This window comes from Hemibagrus wyckioides, linkage group LG06 (assembly GCF_019097595.1).
Source record: "Hemibagrus wyckioides isolate EC202008001 linkage group LG06, SWU_Hwy_1.0, whole genome shotgun sequence".
NCBI lineage: Eukaryota > Metazoa > Chordata > Actinopteri > Siluriformes > Bagridae > Hemibagrus > Hemibagrus wyckioides.
The window spans coordinates 34,854,216-34,874,354 of record NC_080715.1 but is presented as its reverse complement, the minus strand read 5'-3'; the positions used below and the strand labels follow the sequence as shown (position 1 = coordinate 34,874,354).

Here is a 20,139-nt window from a genome sequence, read left to right as displayed (position 1 = left end):
TGAAGAACAAAAACAAAAGAATACGTTGTGGCGTCCAATACTTTTGCTGGTATAATGCTGTATCACTATTATTCCTAGCTATACTACTTCTTCTATTGCTTTTATTGCTATTACTAGCTATCAGTAGCTGCTACTACTGTTACAATGCTACAGTACTATTATTATGACTCCTGCTGTAGTGGTATTGTTATAGTACTGTTACTCCTACCTATAACTCTGACTATGTGTGTGGTGTGTGTGAATATATATATATATATATATATATATATATATATATATATATATATATATATATATATATATTAGGGCTGTCAAAATTAACGCGCTATTAATGCGGAAATTCATTTTAACGGCACTAATTTTATTAACTCGCGATTAACGCAGCGCGCATTTTCTGTTTGACCCTCGGCCTTGCCCGTAGTTTGGGAAATGGGAGATGCAGCAGCAAAGCGGAATAGAGAAAGAAAAACGTCTTCTTTATATATAAAACGATGTCTGATGGTTCTGTCGACAAGACAAAAGTCTGCATTTATTGTGGATGTGAATTAAGTTATCACCGCAGCACGTCGAGTTTAAAATACCACTTGATGGCTAAGCGTACATCTGATGCAGAGAGCTCTCCTGCCCCTCTCCTGCCCCTCGCCAAAGGCAGACAACACTAGATTCTGTTTAGCGGAGATGTGATGTGAACCTGTGTTCTGTTCTTTTCTTCATGTGTTTAATAGTCATGAACAAGTTATTTGAAAAACATGTCTATGTTCTTTATGCTTTATAATTAAGGTGGTTTCAGTAATAAATGTACACTTTGCATGTTTAGAAGAAGTGGTCTGAAAATGTTAACAGGCTTGTGTAAGTAAATCGCTCAGTGGAAGTTATTGAAGTTATTGTTTTCTATGTTCTTTTTTTCATATGTTTAATAGACATGAACAAGAAAAATATCTATAACCTTTGAAACATGTCTAGTCTTCATGCTCTATGTTGAATATGGTTTCACTAATAATAAACAACATACATTTCAATATTTGTCCATGCCCATGTTGATTAGAGTATTAAAAACTAAAAAAGTATTAATTTAAGGTACATTTAGAATGGATAAAAATGTGCGATTAAGTTGAGATTAATCGCGAGTTAACTCATGACAATCATGCGATTAATCGCGATTAAATATTTTAATCGATTGACAGCCCTTATATATGTATGTATATATAATATATATATATATATATATATATATATATATATATATATATATATATATATATACGTATATATATATATATGTATATATATATAAATGTATATATATATATATGTATATATATATGTATGTATATATGTATATATATATATATATATATATATATATATATATATATATATGTGTGTATATATATATATATATATATATATATGTGTATATATATATATATATATGTAATTGCGCTAATTGAGGATCTGTCTGATATTGACTTCCCACAGGGACGGAATCTCCAGGTTTTGGCGGAGACATCAGGCTCTTTCTTATAAATGATCCTTTAATCGATTTCATTTAATTTAATTTTGTTAATTTATTCTATCTGATGTTATTTTGTTATTTAATTTAATTTTTATTTTATTTTATTTTATTTTATTTGGTAGTTTGTTTTTTATTTTATTTTTATTTTTTTAATTTTGTTTGAGGAACTGTCAGATATTGACTTGAACATTCCCACAGGGACAGAATCTGCAGGTTCTGGCAGAGACGTCAAGCTCTATCTTATAAACGATCCTTGTATTGTAACTTTTTTATTAAAGATAATATTACACTTGTAAATATCTGTGACAGAGGTGAAAAAAAAAGAATAAGATAAAAAAAAAAAAGCCTCCCTGAGCAGCTATAACTGCTGACACCTTATCTTCAGTATAAACAGTTTTTTCCGGGCGTGTGATCCGTCGCTGCTGCCAGCAGCTCGATGCGGTTAAAGCCGGGACTGGAAAGACTGTGCAATTATAGACAATGCTGCATTCTTCCTCTCCAGTTAGTGTATCTCTCCCACTGCTTCCAGGTGAACCTGAGGTCACTGATAATCAAACGCTGGTCACAGACTTTTGACAGTTCGGATCGAACGCCGCAAGGGTAGTGGAGGAATAATGCTTACTGGATGCTGTGCACACCTGTTCTGATGGGGAAGAGAGACAAAAATGGACAGATGGAGTGTGTGTGTGTGTTTAAAACTCCCCCTCGGCAGGTTCTTCTTCATCACACCTCTCGTAAAGGAAGTGATGTGGCTCTGATATCCCGCTTTTATCTCTAGGCCATCTTCATAAAGTCTCTTCACACACCGTTTTGTGGCATCCTCTTAAAAAAATCTCTTATCGCATCCTCCTTTTTATTATTTCATGTGTGTCTCTCTGTCTGTTGGCCTTTTATGCCGTGATTCTTGTGCAGGAGGTGTGTTAAAAAAAAAAACACAGGAGCTTGAGGGGAGGAATGAGTGATGGAGAGTGGAGAAAGAAAAGTGTGTGTGTGAGAGAGAGAGAGAGAGAGAGAGAGAGTGAGATAGTGTTGTTCTTGCTGATGCATGTTTTGCTGGAGGGTTTTTTCTAATGATTGAAAATGGCTGTAAAATGCAGAGTAGGCGAGATTTGTGCAAGTTTGTTTGTTTGTTATTCATTTTGCGCAGGACAATTTTAAAACTCTTTCTCTGTCCCTCAGTGTGAGATTAAACTGGCTCCAAAGCGTGCGCGCCTGGAGAGCAGCGCCCCTGGCAGCGACGATGACGACGCAGAGGAAGACTCGGATTCGGACGAGGAATCCTCGGCGAAGGCGCGTTACTTCGGTTACGTGAAGCAGGGCCTGTATTACGTGACTGAAATGGAGCGCTTCGCTCCTCCCAGGAAGAGGCCCCGCACCGTCCTGAAAAACTACAGACTGCTCAGTTTGAGGTCTACCACACCTGAGGAGCTGTACCTGAGGAAGGTGAGGTGGGCGGGGCCAGGTGTGGGGTTTTTATAGTAGCTCAAGCTTTTTCATGGTGCATCCTGTGGATACACAACGACATAATGATATGTTTTTTATTTTCTGTTTGTATCAGCGCTTTCACTTCAGTTTAAGTGAAAAACTGATAATTAGTATTTAAAGAGGTGGATGAAAGACAACACCGGACTCGACCCGCCGGCCTCGTTAGTGGTCCTGTCGGTGTGGAGTAACGAGCGCAGTGTTGCTCGTCGAAGCCGATCAGAACACGCGCTGCCCCATTAACACACTACAGGACAGCTTCAGAGTGGAACAGGATGTCGAGTGGCCTGTGAATATTGAAAGCCTCTGTGGTTTCGTTCCCCACAGTGATTTGTGAGAGCAGAAGCTTTCATTGTGGCTGGACGAACAGAGGCGATAATGCTTTGTTTACGACACGGAGACTTAATGAGGAGCCATGGGAGCTAGGCAGAGACATTAACCTCTCTCTCTCTCTCTCTCTCTTTCTTGTGTGTGTGCATGCAGATTGATAACGAGGAATATGGGGAAGCTTTGTCTTTGGCTCACGTCTATGGCCTGGACTCGGATCTGGTGTATCAGAGGCAGTGGAGGAAGTCGTCTGTGAGCATCGCCTCCATACAGGACTATCTGGTAAGTTCACAGCACTGTCCAGATCTTTGTCCTGATTGGTCAGTAGTGCTGTGATGTAAAATGCCAGGAATATGTCATTTTTTTCTCTATTACAGCAATAATTATAAGACAGGGACATGTGTAGAGGTTATAACATTTTTATATTTATAGTGGTTATAACTTAATAAATTATAAATATATTTTGCACTGCACGCTACTGACAAAAGTCCTAGTGTTTTGTCCATGTGAACATTTTTTCCATACATTATCTTCCCTTTCCCATCTGTATAGCCCCTTATCATTTAAAAAAAATTCTATTCTAGTATATTTTCTCTTTTATTTTCATTGGTTCTATCTTTATAAACTGGACAGTAGATAAAACTGCTCTTTCACTGCATTTCCTACCGTGTAAGTGTATGTGAGAAATAAAAATTAGATTTTATTCTTTATAAAACAAAAAAAAGGATTATTCGGCTGGTGAGTTCATTAAGCCCTTTGATCACACAGAATATTAAGTCATTTCCTTTTCTGACTTTAGATCATTTAGACTTTCAGCTATTCAGGATCATCAAACATCACTGTATTATTCAGTGTCATTGTTTAATAATAATAATAATAATAATAATAATAATAATAATAATAAATAAATTAAAATTCTGTGAAAGACTCAAGCAAATCCCACAGTGGTTATATTTCTATTGCATTTTTATATTAAAGAAAAGGTGTATAATTTGCAGTATGTGATCTGTCTGTCTGTCTGTGTGTGTGTGTGTATGTGTATGTGTGTGTGTGTGTGTGGGTTCAGAGTAAGATAAAGAAGCGGTCCTGGGTGCTACACGAGTGTGTGGAGAGGGTTCCGGAGAACGTAGACGCTGCCAAGGAGCTCTTAGAGTATGGGCTGAAAGGAACCGACCTGGATGCCCTTATCGCCATTGGCAACGGAGAGGATGGAGGCAGGTGCGTGTGTGTGTGCAGGTGTTCCAAAAACACACTCAAACCAGTTTGTTTATTCGAGTCAGGGTTAATTAAAAAAATCAGTGATCTAATTCACTTATGCGTGTTCTAACTGTGGGTTCTAATAAACCCATAATGCACTGGGTTTAATAACACACACACACACACACAGCTTCTGAGTCCAGCATGTCATCGCTCTCGCCATTCTTCAGCCTCGAGTCTCTTAGTCAGATGTCTGATTTCATCATGAGATTAAAGAAAGTTAAATTGCTTTGACGATGAAAACAAATGGAAGCAAAAAATTGTGATGTTTTTCCTCTTATTATAAATCCACATTAATTTCATTCACAAATCTGGAAAAATATTAAAACATACATATTATGCATCATACATGATGTCATTGTTTACTCCAAACATATCCCCAGCGAGTCCTTAATGTGGTTTTTGGGCATACACTACCAGTCAAAAGTTTGGACACCCTTTTAATTCAGTGTTTTTTGTTTAGGGATTTATTTTCTACATTCTAGAACAATACTGGAGATTTCAAAACTATGAAATAACACACATGGACTTAAGTAATCCATATGTAATGACAACAAAAAACAGTCAGTTGTTATTTTAAGACACGAAGGTCAGGTGTTCTGGAATAGTTCTTGCAAGAACAGTATTGTCAAGTGCATTTGCAAAACCCATCAATCACCATGATGAAACTGGCTCACATGAAGACCATCCCAGTAAAGCAAGACCAAAACTTACCTCTGCTGCAGAGGAGAAGTTCATTTAGAGTAACCAGCCTCAGAAATCACCAATTAACAGCACCTCAGATTAGAGCCGTTATGAAGGCTTTACAGAGCATCAGTAGCAGACATATCTCAATATCAACTGTTCAAAGGACATTATTGTGTATTTCGGCCGCCTTCAGCATTGTTTTACAATGTAGAAAGAAATAAACATCAGGAAAGACCATGGAATTAGAAGGTGTGTCCAAACTTTTGACTGGTAGTGTACGTCTTGGGAATGTTTTATTTTTGACTAAAATACACTATATTGGCAAAGGTTTTGGGACAACCCTCCAAATATGATGAGCATAATGCTTCAGCTTCATCCCAAGACATTTTGGACAATTTCATGCTCTTTGTGGGAACAGTTTGGGGATGACCCCTTCCTGTTCCAACATGACTGCACACCAGTACACAAAGCAAGGTCCATAAAGACATGGATGAGTGAGTTTGGTGTGGAGGAACTTGACTGGCCTGCACAGAGTCCTGACCTCAACCCAAGCCCTGAAGAACAACACCTGAACTCAATTATTTGGAGGGGTGTCCCAAAACCTTTGGCAATATAGTGTATTTTGTTTAATTCTATTTCTTATGGTCAGAACACTATAAAAATCGACGGAGGGGTCATGTTTCATTGTACTATTGAATTAGTTTTTATTATCTTAATGCACAATTTCTGATGCGTTTCTATGGAAACAACAAACACGGGGACGTCTACTGGACAATCTGATTAAAACATAATCATTACTTGATGCTTTTTGTGCTTTTGTAACAGTCAGGGAAAGTCTTCAAGACAGAGAAAAAGCGAGGAAAGACTGTTTGTAGCTGCTGTAACATATGCGATAACTGGTTTCACAGATGTTTCATAACGATCGCACATCAAGACGTGATGTTAAGGGAAAATATTCAACTTCAGGGTGCTAATATTTCCTCACACATCACTCTCTTCCTGTGTGGTTGATTATCTTCCTGTAATAGCGTGTCAGACTTATAAAATTTGTAGATTTGTATTAAACCTGTTAGGAAGGTGAATAGATTAACATGAGGAGCGTTCCTTTTCTTTCCGTTCCTACTTAGGTTTATCTTACCGGGCGATGTGGATGTGGATGACGCTCCGTATGAAGACTTCCACTCGATGGAAGAGGAAATGGAGAGAAAGCGACAGAGAGAGGCAAAGAAAAGACAAGATCTGCTGAAGAAAGTAGACTTTAGCAAGTAAGTTTCTTCTAATACACCTAAACACACACACACACACACACCAAGGGAGACGCAGTAATACTAGTCTTCTACTGAGTAAATGGAGAGAGAGAGGAGGAGGAGAGGGGGGGGTAAGAGAAGAGGGAGAGAGACAGAGGAGGAGAGAAGGGAGAGAGAGGTGAGAGAAGGGGGGGAGAGAGGGAAGAGACAAAGAGAGGGAGAGAGAGAAGGGAGAGAGAAGTAAGAGGGGGGGTAATAGAAGAGGGAGAGAGGAGAGAGAGACAGGGAGAGAAGGGAGAGAGATGGAGAGAAGGAAGAGACGGGGAGAGAGAGAGGGAGAGAAGGGAAAGAGAGAGGGAGAGAAGGGGGGAGAGAGAGAGAGAAAGAAAGAGAGGCGGGGAGGGAGAAAGGGGAAAGAGAGAGAGAGAAGGAAAAAGAGACAGAGAGAGGGGAGAAAGCAAAGGAGAGAGAGAGGGAGAGAAGGGGGGAGAGAGAGAGAGAAAGAAAGAGAGGCGGGGAGGGAGAAAGGAGAAAGAGAGAGAGAGAGAAGGAAAAAGAGACAGAGAGAGGGGAGAAAGCAAAGGAGAGAGAGAGGGAGAGAGAGAGAGAAGGAAGGAGGAGGGAGAGAGGAAGTCCTAAAAGTGGGAAAGACGTGGATGCTGAAATTAAAGTCCTTTATATTTGCTTCTAATCTGCGTGACTCCGAGCCTCGAGCCTGAAAGAAAGAAAAAAAGAATAAATAAAAAAATCACACAGCGGAGTGGAAGAGGAAGAAGCGGAGAGAGTAAACACGACTAATCAGAGCCGTCTTGTTTACACACTGCAATGCTGGTGCGATTTTTCAGCCCATAACGTGCTCCAGACGCTTAACACGCTCCCTAATGTCTCGCCTCACACAGCCTTATGAACTGCATCCACTTAATTACAGCTCGGTCCCAGCAGCCGTCCAATTCCACTCCTGCTGTGGACGTGTGTGTGTGTGTTTATGAATGTCTACAGTGTCTTATCCTGTACTATTATAAACAGTCACATTTCCATGTGCACAGTCGATAACACCTGGAGAAAAAAAAATTAATAACAGTGTCTGGACTGAGAATTGCATCTTTCAGCAGTTTTTGTTTTTTATTTTTGCTTTTTTGACATAATCAATATGTATTTGTGGCTTTTGCCCACCTAAAAAATGCAAATATATTCATTTACATCCACAGTAGCCATATTTTTTCCAGTTTAAAACAAAACGTCACTCTTCCCTTCGGTTGAGACGATTTTTTACTTCTAATATCTGCAGAAGTAAAAGTTTATGTTCACACACTATATTGCCAAAAGTTTTGGGATGTCTACCTTTACATGCACATGAACTTTATTATGGAGTTGTCCCGCCTTTTGCAGCTATAACAGCTTCAACTCTTCTGGGAAGGCTTTCCACAAGGTTTAGAAGTGTGTTTATGAATTTTTGACCATTCCTCTCAAAGCATATTTGTGAGGTCAGGCACTGATGTTGGACGAGAAGACCTGGCTCACAGTCTCCGCTCTAATTCATCCCAAAGGTGTTCTATGGGGTTGAGGTCAGGACTCTGTGCAGGCCAGTCAAGTTCCTCCACACCAAACTCACTCATCCATGTCTTTATGGACCTTGCTTTGTGTACTGGTGTGCAGTCATGTTGGAACAGGAAGGGGTCATCCCCAAACTGTTCCCACAAAGAGCATGAAATTGTCCAAAATGTCTTGGGATGAAGCTGAAGCATTAAGAGTTCCTTTCACTGGAACTAAGGGGCCAAGCACCTGAAAAACAACACCTGAAATCAATGATTTGGAGGGGTGTCCCAAAACTTTTGGCAGTATAGTATACAAGACAATGGAGATTTTCATTCAGAATTAAATTGTAATTAATTAGCATAAGCGTAAGAGGATATTGTAACAATATGGAGATTATAGAATGTATAGTGAAATAAGTGTGAATTATGTGGATGCTTGGACGTTGATTAGTGGTTATTTATCACAGTCCAGTTTTGAGAAATTTTCAAGCTTTGATAGTCCATTTTTCACTTCTGCCGTTCACTTAGTTTGGATTATTTTAGCTAGCGTATCAGCACTTGTGCAGAAGAAGAGCAACAGCAGAACAAGCATAAACCATCTTCAGTGCAGGATTCTGTCACATTAGCGCAACTAAATATGTTTCTCACACACACACACACGAATTTCATGATCTAGACTATGGATTGTGAGGACACGTGAATTACACGCCTTCAATCCAGTTTGTGAGGGATTGCACAATCCAAGGTGAGGACAAACTGTCGCGTCTCTTTGAACAAGAAATGCAAATTCAACGATTTTTGCTAGGAAAAGATCAGCGCTATGTGGAAATTCCATTTTATAGCACAGATCAGTGGATAAAAGTTTATATTTATTTAATTTTTAGCATTATTTGTATTAGACTAGTCACTAGACTGTAGCCTATAGCATGAGCTACCTGTGATACATTTAGACATTTAGTTAGAGGTTCATGCTGTCGTTTAGCGTCACGCTATCAGTCAAACGATATACAGGAAGTTAAATCGCTTAATAAAGAAGGTTTAATTCCAGCAGGTTGGGTTTAAAAGGAGTGTTAAAGAGCAGTCACTTTTTTTTAGCGTCTCGTCGTGGCTCGGGTTTATAAGAAACAAACCCGATCTGTTTGAGCCGTTTATTGTTTTCCTTTAAATGTGCAGTAGAAAAACTCCATTAGAAAATGTCCATTTAACACACCCACACACACACACCCACACACACACACCCACACACACACACACACACAGATTGCTCGGTGCAGTTTGCTGTTGTGATTATGGAGTGGAAAACCAAAGGCCATCATTTTGTTAATTCCTTTTTAACTGCGCAGCCATTACAGCTGCACAGTACTATCGATCACAATGCTGTGTGTGTGTGTGTGTGTACATTCACTGGCCCAGGCTTTGTTTTCTCACACAACTAATGCTCAACATGGTGCAATTACCATTAAACTTGCTGTTCAGTACTGTGAATGTACAACTAGAGTGAGTGACCTCCATTACATACACCTCACACACACACACACACATACCTCACACACACACACACACATACCTCACACACACACACACACACCTCACACTTGACTACTCCTGCAGTGCATTATTGCAGCACTTTCACCCGCATGAACCCTGAAAGTGCAACACGCAACTGGGTCATCTGCTCGTCTTCTCACTCCGAGCTCAGAGACATGAACATCATCAGAAGTGTGAAGAGACAGTTGTGTAGAAACACACAAAAACACACAACAGCAGTGTGTATGTTGTGCGTCAATGTTAGTAAGATTCTGTTGGTTAACTTTTTATTAAAAAAAATGAAGATTAGCATTTCGGTGGTTGTGTATGATTGTGTATGCACAATGGCTGTGGTGTTTGTGTACGTCTGGTTATTGTGGTGTTTGTGTACGTCTGGTTATTGTGGTGTTTGTGTACATCTGGTTATTGTGGTGTTTGTGTACGTCTGGTTATTGTGGTGTTTGTGTACGTCTGGTTATTGTGGTGTTTGGATACATCCAGTGGTTGTGTATGCCCTGTGGTTGTGTACTCCTGGTGGTTGTGTATGCCCTGTGGTTGTGTACTCCTGGTGGTTGTGTATGCCCTGTGGTTGTGTACTCCTGGTGGTTGTGTATGCCCTGTGGTTGTGTACTCCTGGTGGTTGTGTATGCCCTGTGGTTGTGTACTCCTGGTGATTGTGTATGCTCAGTGGTTGTATACGCCTTCTGGTTGTGTTTGATCGATGGTTGTGTGTATGGCTGGTGGTTGTATACTTCTGGTGTTTGTGTACTCCTGGTGGTTTTATACTTCTGGTGGTTGTATACTTCTGGTGTTTGTGTACTCCTGGTGGTTGTATACTTCTGGTGTTTGTGTACTCCTGGTGGTTGTATACTTCTGATGTTTGTGTACTCCTTGTGGTTGTGTATGCCCAGTGTTTGTGTACTCCTGGTGTTTGTGTATGCCTGGTGGTTGTATACTTCTGGTGTTTGTGTACTCCTGGTGGTTGTATACTTCTGGTGTTTGTGTACTCCTGGTGGTTGTGTATGCCCGGTGGTTGTATACTGCTGGTGTTTGTGTACTCCTGGTGGTTGTATACTTCTGATGTTTGTGTACTCCTGGTGGTTGTATACTTCTGGTGGTTGTATACTTCTGGTGTTTGTGTACTCCTGGTGGTTGTGTACTTCTGGTGTTTGTGTACTCCTGGTGGTTTTATACTTCTGGTGGTTGTATACTTCTGGTGTTTGTGTACTCCTGGTGGTTGTATACTTCTGGTGTTTGTGTACTCCTGGTGGTTGTATACTTCTGATGTTTGTGTACTCCTGGTGGTTGTATACTTTTGGTGTTTGTGTACTCCTTGTGGTTGTGTATGCCCAGTGTTTGTGTACTCCTGGTGTTTGTGTATGCCTGGTGGTTGTATACTTCTGGTGTTTGTGTACTCCTGGTGGTTGTATACTTCTGGTGTTTGTGTACTCCTGGTGGTTGTGTATGCCCGGTGGTTGTATACTGCTGGTGTTTGTGTACTCCTGGTGGTTGTATACTTCTGATGTTTGTGTACTCCTGGTGGTTGTATACTTCTGGTGGTTGTATACTTCTGGTGTTTGTGTACTCCTGGTGGTTGTATACTTCTGGTGTTTGTGTACTCCTGGTGGTTGTATACTTCTGGTGTTTGTGTACTCCTGGTGGTTGTATACTTCTGGTGTTTGTGTACTCCTGGTGGTTGTATACTTCTGGTGTTTGTGTACTCCTGGTGGTTGTGTATGCCCGGTGGTTGTATACTTCTGGTGTTTGTGTACTCCTGGTGGTTGTATGTGCTTGGTGGTTGTGTATGCCCGGTGGTTGTATACATCTGGTGTTTGTGTACTCCTGGTGTTTGTATACTTTTGGTGTTTGTGTACTCCTGGTGGTTGTGTATGCCCGGTGGTTGTATACTTCTGGTGTTTGTGTACTCCTGGTGGTTGTGTATGCCCAGTGGTTGTATACTTCTGGTGTTTGTGTACTCCTGGTGGTTGTGTATGCCCGGTGGTTGTATACTTCTGGTGTTTGTGTACTCCTGGTGGTTGTGTATGCCCGGTGGTTGTATACTTCTGGTGTTTGTGTACTCCTGGTGGTTGTATGTGCTCGGTGGTTGTGTATGCCCGGTGGTTGTATACATCTGGTGTTTGTGTACTCCTGGTGTTTGTATACTTCTGGTGTTTGTATACATCTGGTGTTTGTGTACTCCTGGTGTTTGTATACTTCTGGTGTTTGTGTACTCCTGGTGGTTGTGTATGCCCGGTGGTTGTATACTTCTGGTGTTTGTGTACTCCTGGTGGTTGTATACTTCTGGTGTTTGTGTGCTCCTGGTGGTTGTATACTTCTGGTGTTTGTGTGCTCCTGGTGGTTGTATACTTCTGGTGTTTGTGTACTCCTGGTGGTTGTATACTTCTGGTGTTTGTGTGCTCCTGGTGGTTGTATACTTCTGGTGTTTGTTTACTCCTTGTGGTTGTATACTTCTGGTGTTTGTGTACTCCTGGTGGTTGTATACTTCTGGTGTTTGTGTACTTCTGGTGGTTGTATACTTCTGGTGGTTGTGTACTCCTGGTGGTTGTATACTTCTGGTGTTTGTGTACTTCTGGTGGTTGTATACTTCTGGTGGTTGTGTACTCCTGGTGTTTGTGTACTTCTGGTGTTTGTGTACTCCTGGTGGTTGTATACTTCTGGTGGTTGTATACTTCTGGTGGTTGTGTATGCCTGGTGGTTGTATACTTCTGGTGTTTGTGTACTCCTGGTGGTTGTATACTTCTGGTGTTTGTGTACTCCTGGTGGTTGTATACTTCTGGTGTTTGTGTACTCCTGGTGGTTGTATACCTCTGGTGTTTGTGTACTCCTGGTGGTTGTATACTTCTGGTGGTTGTGTACTCCTGGTGGTTGTATACTTCTGGTGTTTGTGTGCTCCTGGTGGTTGTATACTTCTGGTGTTTGTGTACTCCTTGTGGTTGTATACTTCTGGTGTTTGTGTACTTCTGGTGGTTGTATACTTCTGGTGGTTGTGTATGCCTGGTGGTTGTATACTTCTGGTGTTTGTGTACTCCTGGTGGTTGTATACTTCTGGTGTTTGTGTACTCCTGGTGGTTGTATACCTCTGGTGTTTGTGTACTCCTGGTGGTTGTATACTTCTGGTGGTTGTATACTTCTGGGGTTTGTGTACTCCTGGTGGTTGTATACTTCTGGTGGTTGTGTACTTCTGGTGTTTGTGTACTCCTGGTGGTTGTATACTTCTGGTGGTTGTATACTTCTGGTGTTTGTGTACTCCTGGTGGTTGTATACTTCTGGTGGTTGTATACTTCTGGTGTTTGTGTACTCCTGGTGGTTGTATACTTCTGGTGTTTGTGTACTCCTGGTGGTTGTATACTTCTGGTGGTTGTGTACTCCTGGTGGTTGTATACTTCTGGTGGTTGTATACTTCTGGTGGTTGTATACTTCTGGTGTTTGTGTACTCCTGGTGGTTGTATACTTCTGGTGTTTGTGTACTCCTGGTGGTTGTGTACTTCTGGTGTTTGTGTACTCCTGGTGGTTGTATACTTCTGGTGGTTGTATACTTCTGGTGTTTGTGTACTCCTGGTGGTTGTATACTTCTGGTGGTTGTATACTTCTGGTGTTTGTGTACTCCTGGTGGTTGTATACTTCTGGTGTTTGTGTACTCCTGGTGGTTGTATACTTCTGGTGGTTGTATACTTCTGGTGTTTGTGTACTCCTGGTGGTTGTATACTCCTGGTGGTTGTATACTTCTGGTGTTTGTGTACTCCTGGTGGTTGTATACTTCTGGTGTTTGTGTACTCCTGGTGGTTGTATACTTCTGGTGTTTGTGTACTCCTGGTGGTTGTATACCTCTGGTGTTTGTGTACTCCTGGTGGTTGTATACTTCTGGTGGTTGTATACTTCTGGGGTTTGTGTACTCCTGGTGGTTGTATACTTCTGGTGGTTGTGTACTTCTGGTGTTTGTGTACTCCTGGTGGTTGTATACTTCTGGTGGTTGTATACTTCTGGTGTTTGTGTACTCCTGGTGGTTGTATACTTCTGGTGGTTGTATACTTCTGGTGTTTGTGTACTCCTGGTGGTTGTATACTTCTGGTGTTTGTGTACTCCTGGTGGTTGTATACTTCTGGTGGTTGTGTACTCCTGGTGGTTGTATACTTCTGGTGGTTGTATACTTCTGGTGTTTGTGTACTCCTGGTGGTTGTATACTTCTGGTGTTTGTGTACTCCTGGTGGTTGTATACTTCTGGTGTTTGTGTACTCCTGGTGGTTGTATACTTCTGGTGGTTGTATACTTCTGGTGTTTGTGTACTCCTGGTGGTTGTATACTTCTGGTGGTTGTATACTTCTGGTGTTTGTGTACTCCTGGTGGTTGTATACTTCTGGTGTTTGTGTACTCCTGGTGGTTGTATACTTCTGGTGTTTGTGTACTCCTGGTGGTTGTATACTCCTGGTGGTTGTATACTTCTGGTGTTTGTGTACTCCTGGTGGTTGTATACTTCTGGTGTTTGTGTACTCCTGGTGGTTGTATACTTCTGGTGTTTGTGTACTCCTGGTGGTTGTATACTTCTGGTGTTTGTGTACTCCTGGTGGTTGTGTGTAATTCAAATTCAAATTTTATTCGTCACATACAAAATCATACACAGTACGACATGTAGTGAAATGCTTGTTATGACTGTCCTACATTTGAAGAAGAGTATAAAGTATAAAGTAAAAAGTAATGTGTGTGGACAAGAAAAGTATAGGGATATAGGTAATAAAAATATAAATGGAAAAATAGGAAGAATAAGAATCTTAGTAGAAATTAAAGACATGATAAATTATGAAAAACACCAATAGTTACGTAAAGCCAATTGTGTATCGGATATACATATACAAATATATGTGTATATAAAAATATAAATATATCAAAATGTGTACATAATATAAACATAGTATAAACATAATAATATAATGATAATATAATACAATATATTATATACAACACATTATATATTATATATAATACAATAATAAAATAATATAATAGTATAATAATATAATATCTATAACTTCTGGTGGTTGTGTACTCCTGGTGGTTGTGTACTCCTGGTGGTTGTGTACGATTGGTGGTTGTGTATGATTGGTGGTTGTGTACGATTGGTGGTTGTGTATGATTGGTGGTTGTGAAATCTTGGTGGTTGTGAAATCTTGGTGGTTGTGTACGATTGGTGGTTGTGAAATCCTGGTGGTTGTGTATGATTGGTGGTTGTGTATGATTGGTGGTTGTGAAATCCTAGTGGTTGTGTACTCCTGGTGGTTGTGAAATCCTGGTGGTTGTGAAATCCTGGTGGTTGTGAAATCCTGGTGGTTGTGTATGATTGGTGGTTGTGAAATCCTGGTGGTTGTGTATGATTGGTGGTTGTGTACTCCTGGTGGTTGTGTACTCCTGGTGGTTGTGTATGATTGGTGGTTGTGTACTCCTGGTGGTTGTGTATGATTGGTGGTTGTGTACTCCTGGTGGTTGTGAAATCCTGGTGGTTGTGAAATCCTGGTGGTTGTGTATGATTGGTGGTTGTGTATGATTGGTGGTTGTGAAATCCTGGTGGTTGTGAAATCCTGGTGGTTGTGTATGATTGGTGGTTGTGAAATCCTGGTGGTTGTGTATGATTGGTGGTTGTGAAATCCTGGTGGTTGTGTATGATTGGTGGTTGTGTACTCCTAGTGGTTGTGTATGATTGGTGGTTGTGAAATCCTGGTGGTTGTGTATGATTGGTGGTTGTGTACTCCTGGTGGTTGTGTATGATTGGTGGTTGTGTACTCCTGGTGGTTGTGTATGATTGGTGGTTGTGAAATCCTGGTGGTTGTGTACTCCTGGTGGTTGTGTACGATTGGTGGTTGTGTGTACTCCTGGTGGTTGTGTACTCCTGGTGGTTGTGTACGATTGGTGGTTGTGGACAATTGGTGGTTGTGTACAATTGGTGGTTGTAAAATCCTGGTGGTTGTGTATGATTTGTGGTTGTGAAATCCTGGTGGTTGTGTATGATTGGTGGTTGTGTACTCCTGGTGGTTGTGTACTCCTGGTGGTTATGTATGATTGGTGGTTGTGAAATCCTGGTGGTTGTGTACTCCTGGTGGTTGTGTATGATTGGTGGTTGTGTACTCCTGGTGGTTGTGTACGATTTGTGGTTGTGAAATCCTGGTGGTTGTGTATGATTGGTGGTTGTGTACTCCTGGTGGTTGTGTACAATTTGTGGTTGTGAAATCCTGGTGGTTGTGTACTCCAGGTGGTTGTGTATGATTGGTGGTTGTGTACTCCTGGTGGTTGTGTACTCCTGTTGGTTGTGTATGATTGGTGGTTGTGTACTCCTGGTGGTTGTGTATGATTGGTGGTTGTGAAATCCTGGTGGTTGTGTATGATTGGTGGTTGTGTACTCCTGGTGGTTGTGTACAATTTGTGGTTGTGAAATCCTGGTGGTTGTGTACTCCAGGTGGTTGTGTATGATTGGTGGTTGTGTACTCCTGGTGGTTGTGTACTCCTGTTGGTTGTGTATGATTGGTGGTTGTGTATGATTGGTGGTTGTGAAATCCTGGTGGTTGTGTACGATTGGTGGTTGTGTGTACTCCTGGTGGTTGTGTACGATTGGTGGTTGTGTGTACTCCTGGTGGTTGTGAAATCCTGGTGGTTGTGTACGATTGGTGGTTGTGTGTACTCCTGGTGGTTGTGTACGATTGGTGGTTGTGTGTACTCCTGGTGGTTGTGTACGATTGGTGGTTGTGTGTACTCCTGGTGGTTGTGTATGATTTGTGGTTGTGAAATCCTGGTGGTTGTGTACGATTTGTGGTTGTGAAATCCTGGTGGTTGTGTACGATTTGTGGTTGTGAAATCCTGGTGGTTGTGTATGATTGGTGGTTCTGTACTCCTGGTGGTTGTGTACGATTTGTGGTTGTGAAATCTTGGTGGTTGTGTACTCCTGGTGGTTGTGTATGATTGGTGGTTGTGTACGATTTGTGGTTGTGAAATCCTGGTGGTTGTGTACTCCAGGTGGTTGTGTATGATCGGTGGTTGTGTACTCCTGGTGGTTGTGTATGATTGGTAGTTGTGTGTATTCCTGGTGGTTGTGTATGATTGGTGGTTGTGTACGATTTGTGGTTGTGAAATCCTGGTGGTTGTGTACTCCAGGTGGTTGTGTATGATCAGTGGTTGTGTACTCCTGGTGGTTGTGTATGATTGGTAGTTGTGTGTATTCCTGGTGGTTGTGTATGATTGGTGGTTGTGTGTATTCCTGGTGGTTGTGTATGATTGGTGGTTGTGCACTCCTGGTGGTTGTGTACTCCTGGTGGTTGTGTATGATTTGGTGGTTGTGTATGATTGGTGGTTGTGTACGATTGGTGGTTGTGAAAACCTGGTGGTTGTGTACGATTTGTGGTTGTGTACGATTTGTGGTTGTGAAATCCTGGTGGTTGTGTACTCCTGGTGGTTGTGTACTCCTGGTGGTTGTGTACGATTTGTGGTTGTGAAATCCTGGTGGTTGTGTACGATTTGTGGTTGTGAAATCCTGGTGGTTGTGTACTCCTGGTGGTTGTGTACGATTTGTGGTTGTGAAATCCTGGTGGTTGTGTACTCCAGGTGGTTGTGTATGGTTGGTGTTTGTGTATGCTCGGTAGTTGTGTATGCTCAGTGGTTGTGTACGCCTTCTGGTTGTGTATGATTGGTGGTTGTGTACGATTGGTGGTTGTGAAATCCTGGTGGTTGTGTACTCCAGGTGGTTGTGTATGACTGGTGGTTGTGTAATATTGGTGGTTGTGTACTCCTGGTGGTTGTGTACAATTTGTGGTTGTGTACGATTGGTGGTTGTGTACGATTGGTGGTTGTGTACGATTGGTGTTTGTGTATGATTGGTGTTTGTGTACGGTTGGTGGTTGTGTATGCTCGGTAGTTGTGTATGCTCAGTGGTTGTGTACGCCTTCTGGTTGTGTATGAACGGTGGTTGTGTACTCCTGGTGGTTGTGTGTGCTTGGTGGTTGTCTACTCCTGGTGGTTGTGTGTGCTCAGTGGTTGTGTACTCCTGGTGGTTGTATGTGCTTGGTGGTTGTGTATGCCTGGTGGTTGTATACTTCTGTTGGTTGTGTGTGCTCGGTGGTTGTGTACTCCTGGTGGTTTTGTACTTCTGGGGGTTGTGTACTCCTGGTGGTTGTGTACTTCTGGGGGTTGTGTACTCCTGGTGGTTGTGTGTGTTCGGTGGTTGTGTACTTCTGGAGGTTGTGTGTACTCCTGGTGGTTGTGTGTACTCCTGGTTCTTGTGTACTCCTGGTGGTTGTGTGTGCTCGGTGGTTGTGTACTCCTGGAGGTTGTGTACTCCTGGAGGTTGTGTACTCCTGGAGGTTGTGTGTACTCCTGGTGGTTTTGTGTACTCCTGGTGATTGTGTACGCCCTGTGGTTGTGAACGCCAGGTGGTTGTGTATGATTGGTGGCTGTGTAATCCTGGTGTTTGTGTACTCTTGGTGGTTGTGTGTGCTCCTGGTGGTTGTGAAATCCTGGTGGTTGTTTATGATTGGTGGTTGTATACTCCTGGTGGTTGTGCATGCCAGGTGGTTGTGTATGATTGATGGTTGTGTAATCCTGGTGGTTGTGTGTACTCCTGGTGGGTGTGTACTCCTGGTGGTTGTGTATGATTGGTGGTTGTGTGTGCTCTTGGTGGTTGTGTGTACTCCTGGTGCTTGTGTTCTCGGTGGTTGTGTACTCCTGGTGGTTGTGTAACTCCTGGTGGTTGTGTGTGCTCAGTGGTTGTGTGTGCTCAGTGGTTGTGTACTCCTGGTGGTTGTGTACTTCTGGTGGTTGTGTAATCCTGGTGGTTGTGTATGATTTGTGGATGTGTACGATTGGTGGTTGTGTATGATTGGTGGTTGTGAAATCCTGGTGGTTGTGTATAATTGGTGGCTGTGTACGATTGGTTGTTGTGTATTATTGGTGGTTGTGTATGATTGGTGGTTGTGTTCTCCTGGTGGTTGTGTAATTTCAGGTATTTGTGTATGATTGGTGGTTGTGTGTACTCCTGGTGGTTGTGTATGATTGATGGTTGTGTACTCCTGGTGGTTGAGTATGATTGGTGGTTGTGTATGATTGGTGGTTGAGAAATCCTGGTGGTTGTGTATGATTGGTGGTTGTGTGTACTCCTGGTGGTTGTGTATGATTTGTGGTTGTGTGTACTCCTGGTGGTTGTGTACTCCTGGTGGTTGTGTATGATTGGTGGTTGTGTACTCCAGGTGGTTGTGTATGCCAGGTGGTTGTGTATGCCAGGTGGTTGTGTACACCAGGTGGTTGTGTATGCCAGGTGGTTGTGTACGATTGGTGGTTGTGTACACCAGGTGGTTGTGTACTCCTGGTGGTGGATGGTGGAAATTACAGGTTTTGATGTGATTTTAATAGAATTGTAATGCATAATGAATGTGTGTTTTTGCTCTGTGCAGATTAACACTTGAGCAGAAGGAATTGTGTCGAAGCAGACTCAAGTTGCTGTGCTATTTAGACCGACTGGCTACATACGAGGTGAGAACAAAGACACTCAACACTGAACACAACACTATCATCACTCAACACTGAACACAACACTATCATCACTCAACACTGAACACAACACTATCATCACTCAACACTGAACACAACACTATCATCACTCAACACTGAACACAACACAACACTATCATCCCTCAACACTGAACACAACACAACACTATCATCACTCAACACTGAACACAACACTATCATCCCTCAACACTGAACACAACACTATCATCCCTCAACACTAAACACAACACTATATCATCCCTCAACACTGAACACAACACTATCATCACTCAACACTGAACACACTATATCACCATTCAACACTGAACACAACACTATCATCATTCAACACTGAACACAACACTATATCATCATTCAATACTGAACACAACACTATATCATCACTCAATACTGAACACAACACTATCATCATTCAACACTGAACACAACACTATATCACTCAACACTGAACATAACACTATCATCCCTCAACACTGAACACAACACTATATCATCACTCAACACTGAACATAACACTATCATCCCTCAACACTGAACACAACACTATATCATCCCTCAACACTGAACACAACACTATCATCAGTCAACACTGAACACAACACTATATCATCCCTCAACACTGAACACACTATATCATCATTCAACACTGAACACACTATCATCATTCAACACTGAACACAACACTATCATCATTCAACACTGAACACAACACTATATCATCATTCAACACTGAACACACTATATCATCACTCAACACTGAACACAACACTATCATCACTCAACACTGAACACAACACTATCATCATTCAACACTGAACATAGCACTATATCATCATTCAACACTGAACATAACACTATATCATTCAACACTGAACACACTATCATCATTCAACACTGAACACAACACTATCATCACTCAACACTGAACACAACACAACACTATCATCACTCAACACTGAACACAACACTATCATCACTCAACACTGAACACAACACAACA

At 41.6% G+C, this 20,139-nt stretch overlaps 1 protein-coding gene across 3 annotated transcripts in view; it reads left to right on the top strand.

The window, feature by feature from the left end:
- The window catches only part of nbas (NBAS subunit of NRZ tethering complex), a 256,830-nt gene that overhangs the window by 63,105 nt on the left and 173,586 nt on the right, over positions 1–20,139 (top strand). For all 3 annotated transcript variants that reach the window (XM_058393499.1, XM_058393497.1, XM_058393500.1), the window contains exons 15-19: positions 2,696–2,959; positions 3,482–3,607; positions 4,392–4,543; positions 6,397–6,534; positions 19,022–19,100. In XM_058393499.1, coding sequence (XP_058249482.1) covers positions 2,696–2,959; positions 3,482–3,607; positions 4,392–4,543; positions 6,397–6,534; positions 19,022–19,100 — 759 coding nt within the window. The remainder of the gene's footprint in view (positions 1–2,695; positions 2,960–3,481; positions 3,608–4,391; positions 4,544–6,396; positions 6,535–19,021; positions 19,101–20,139) is intronic.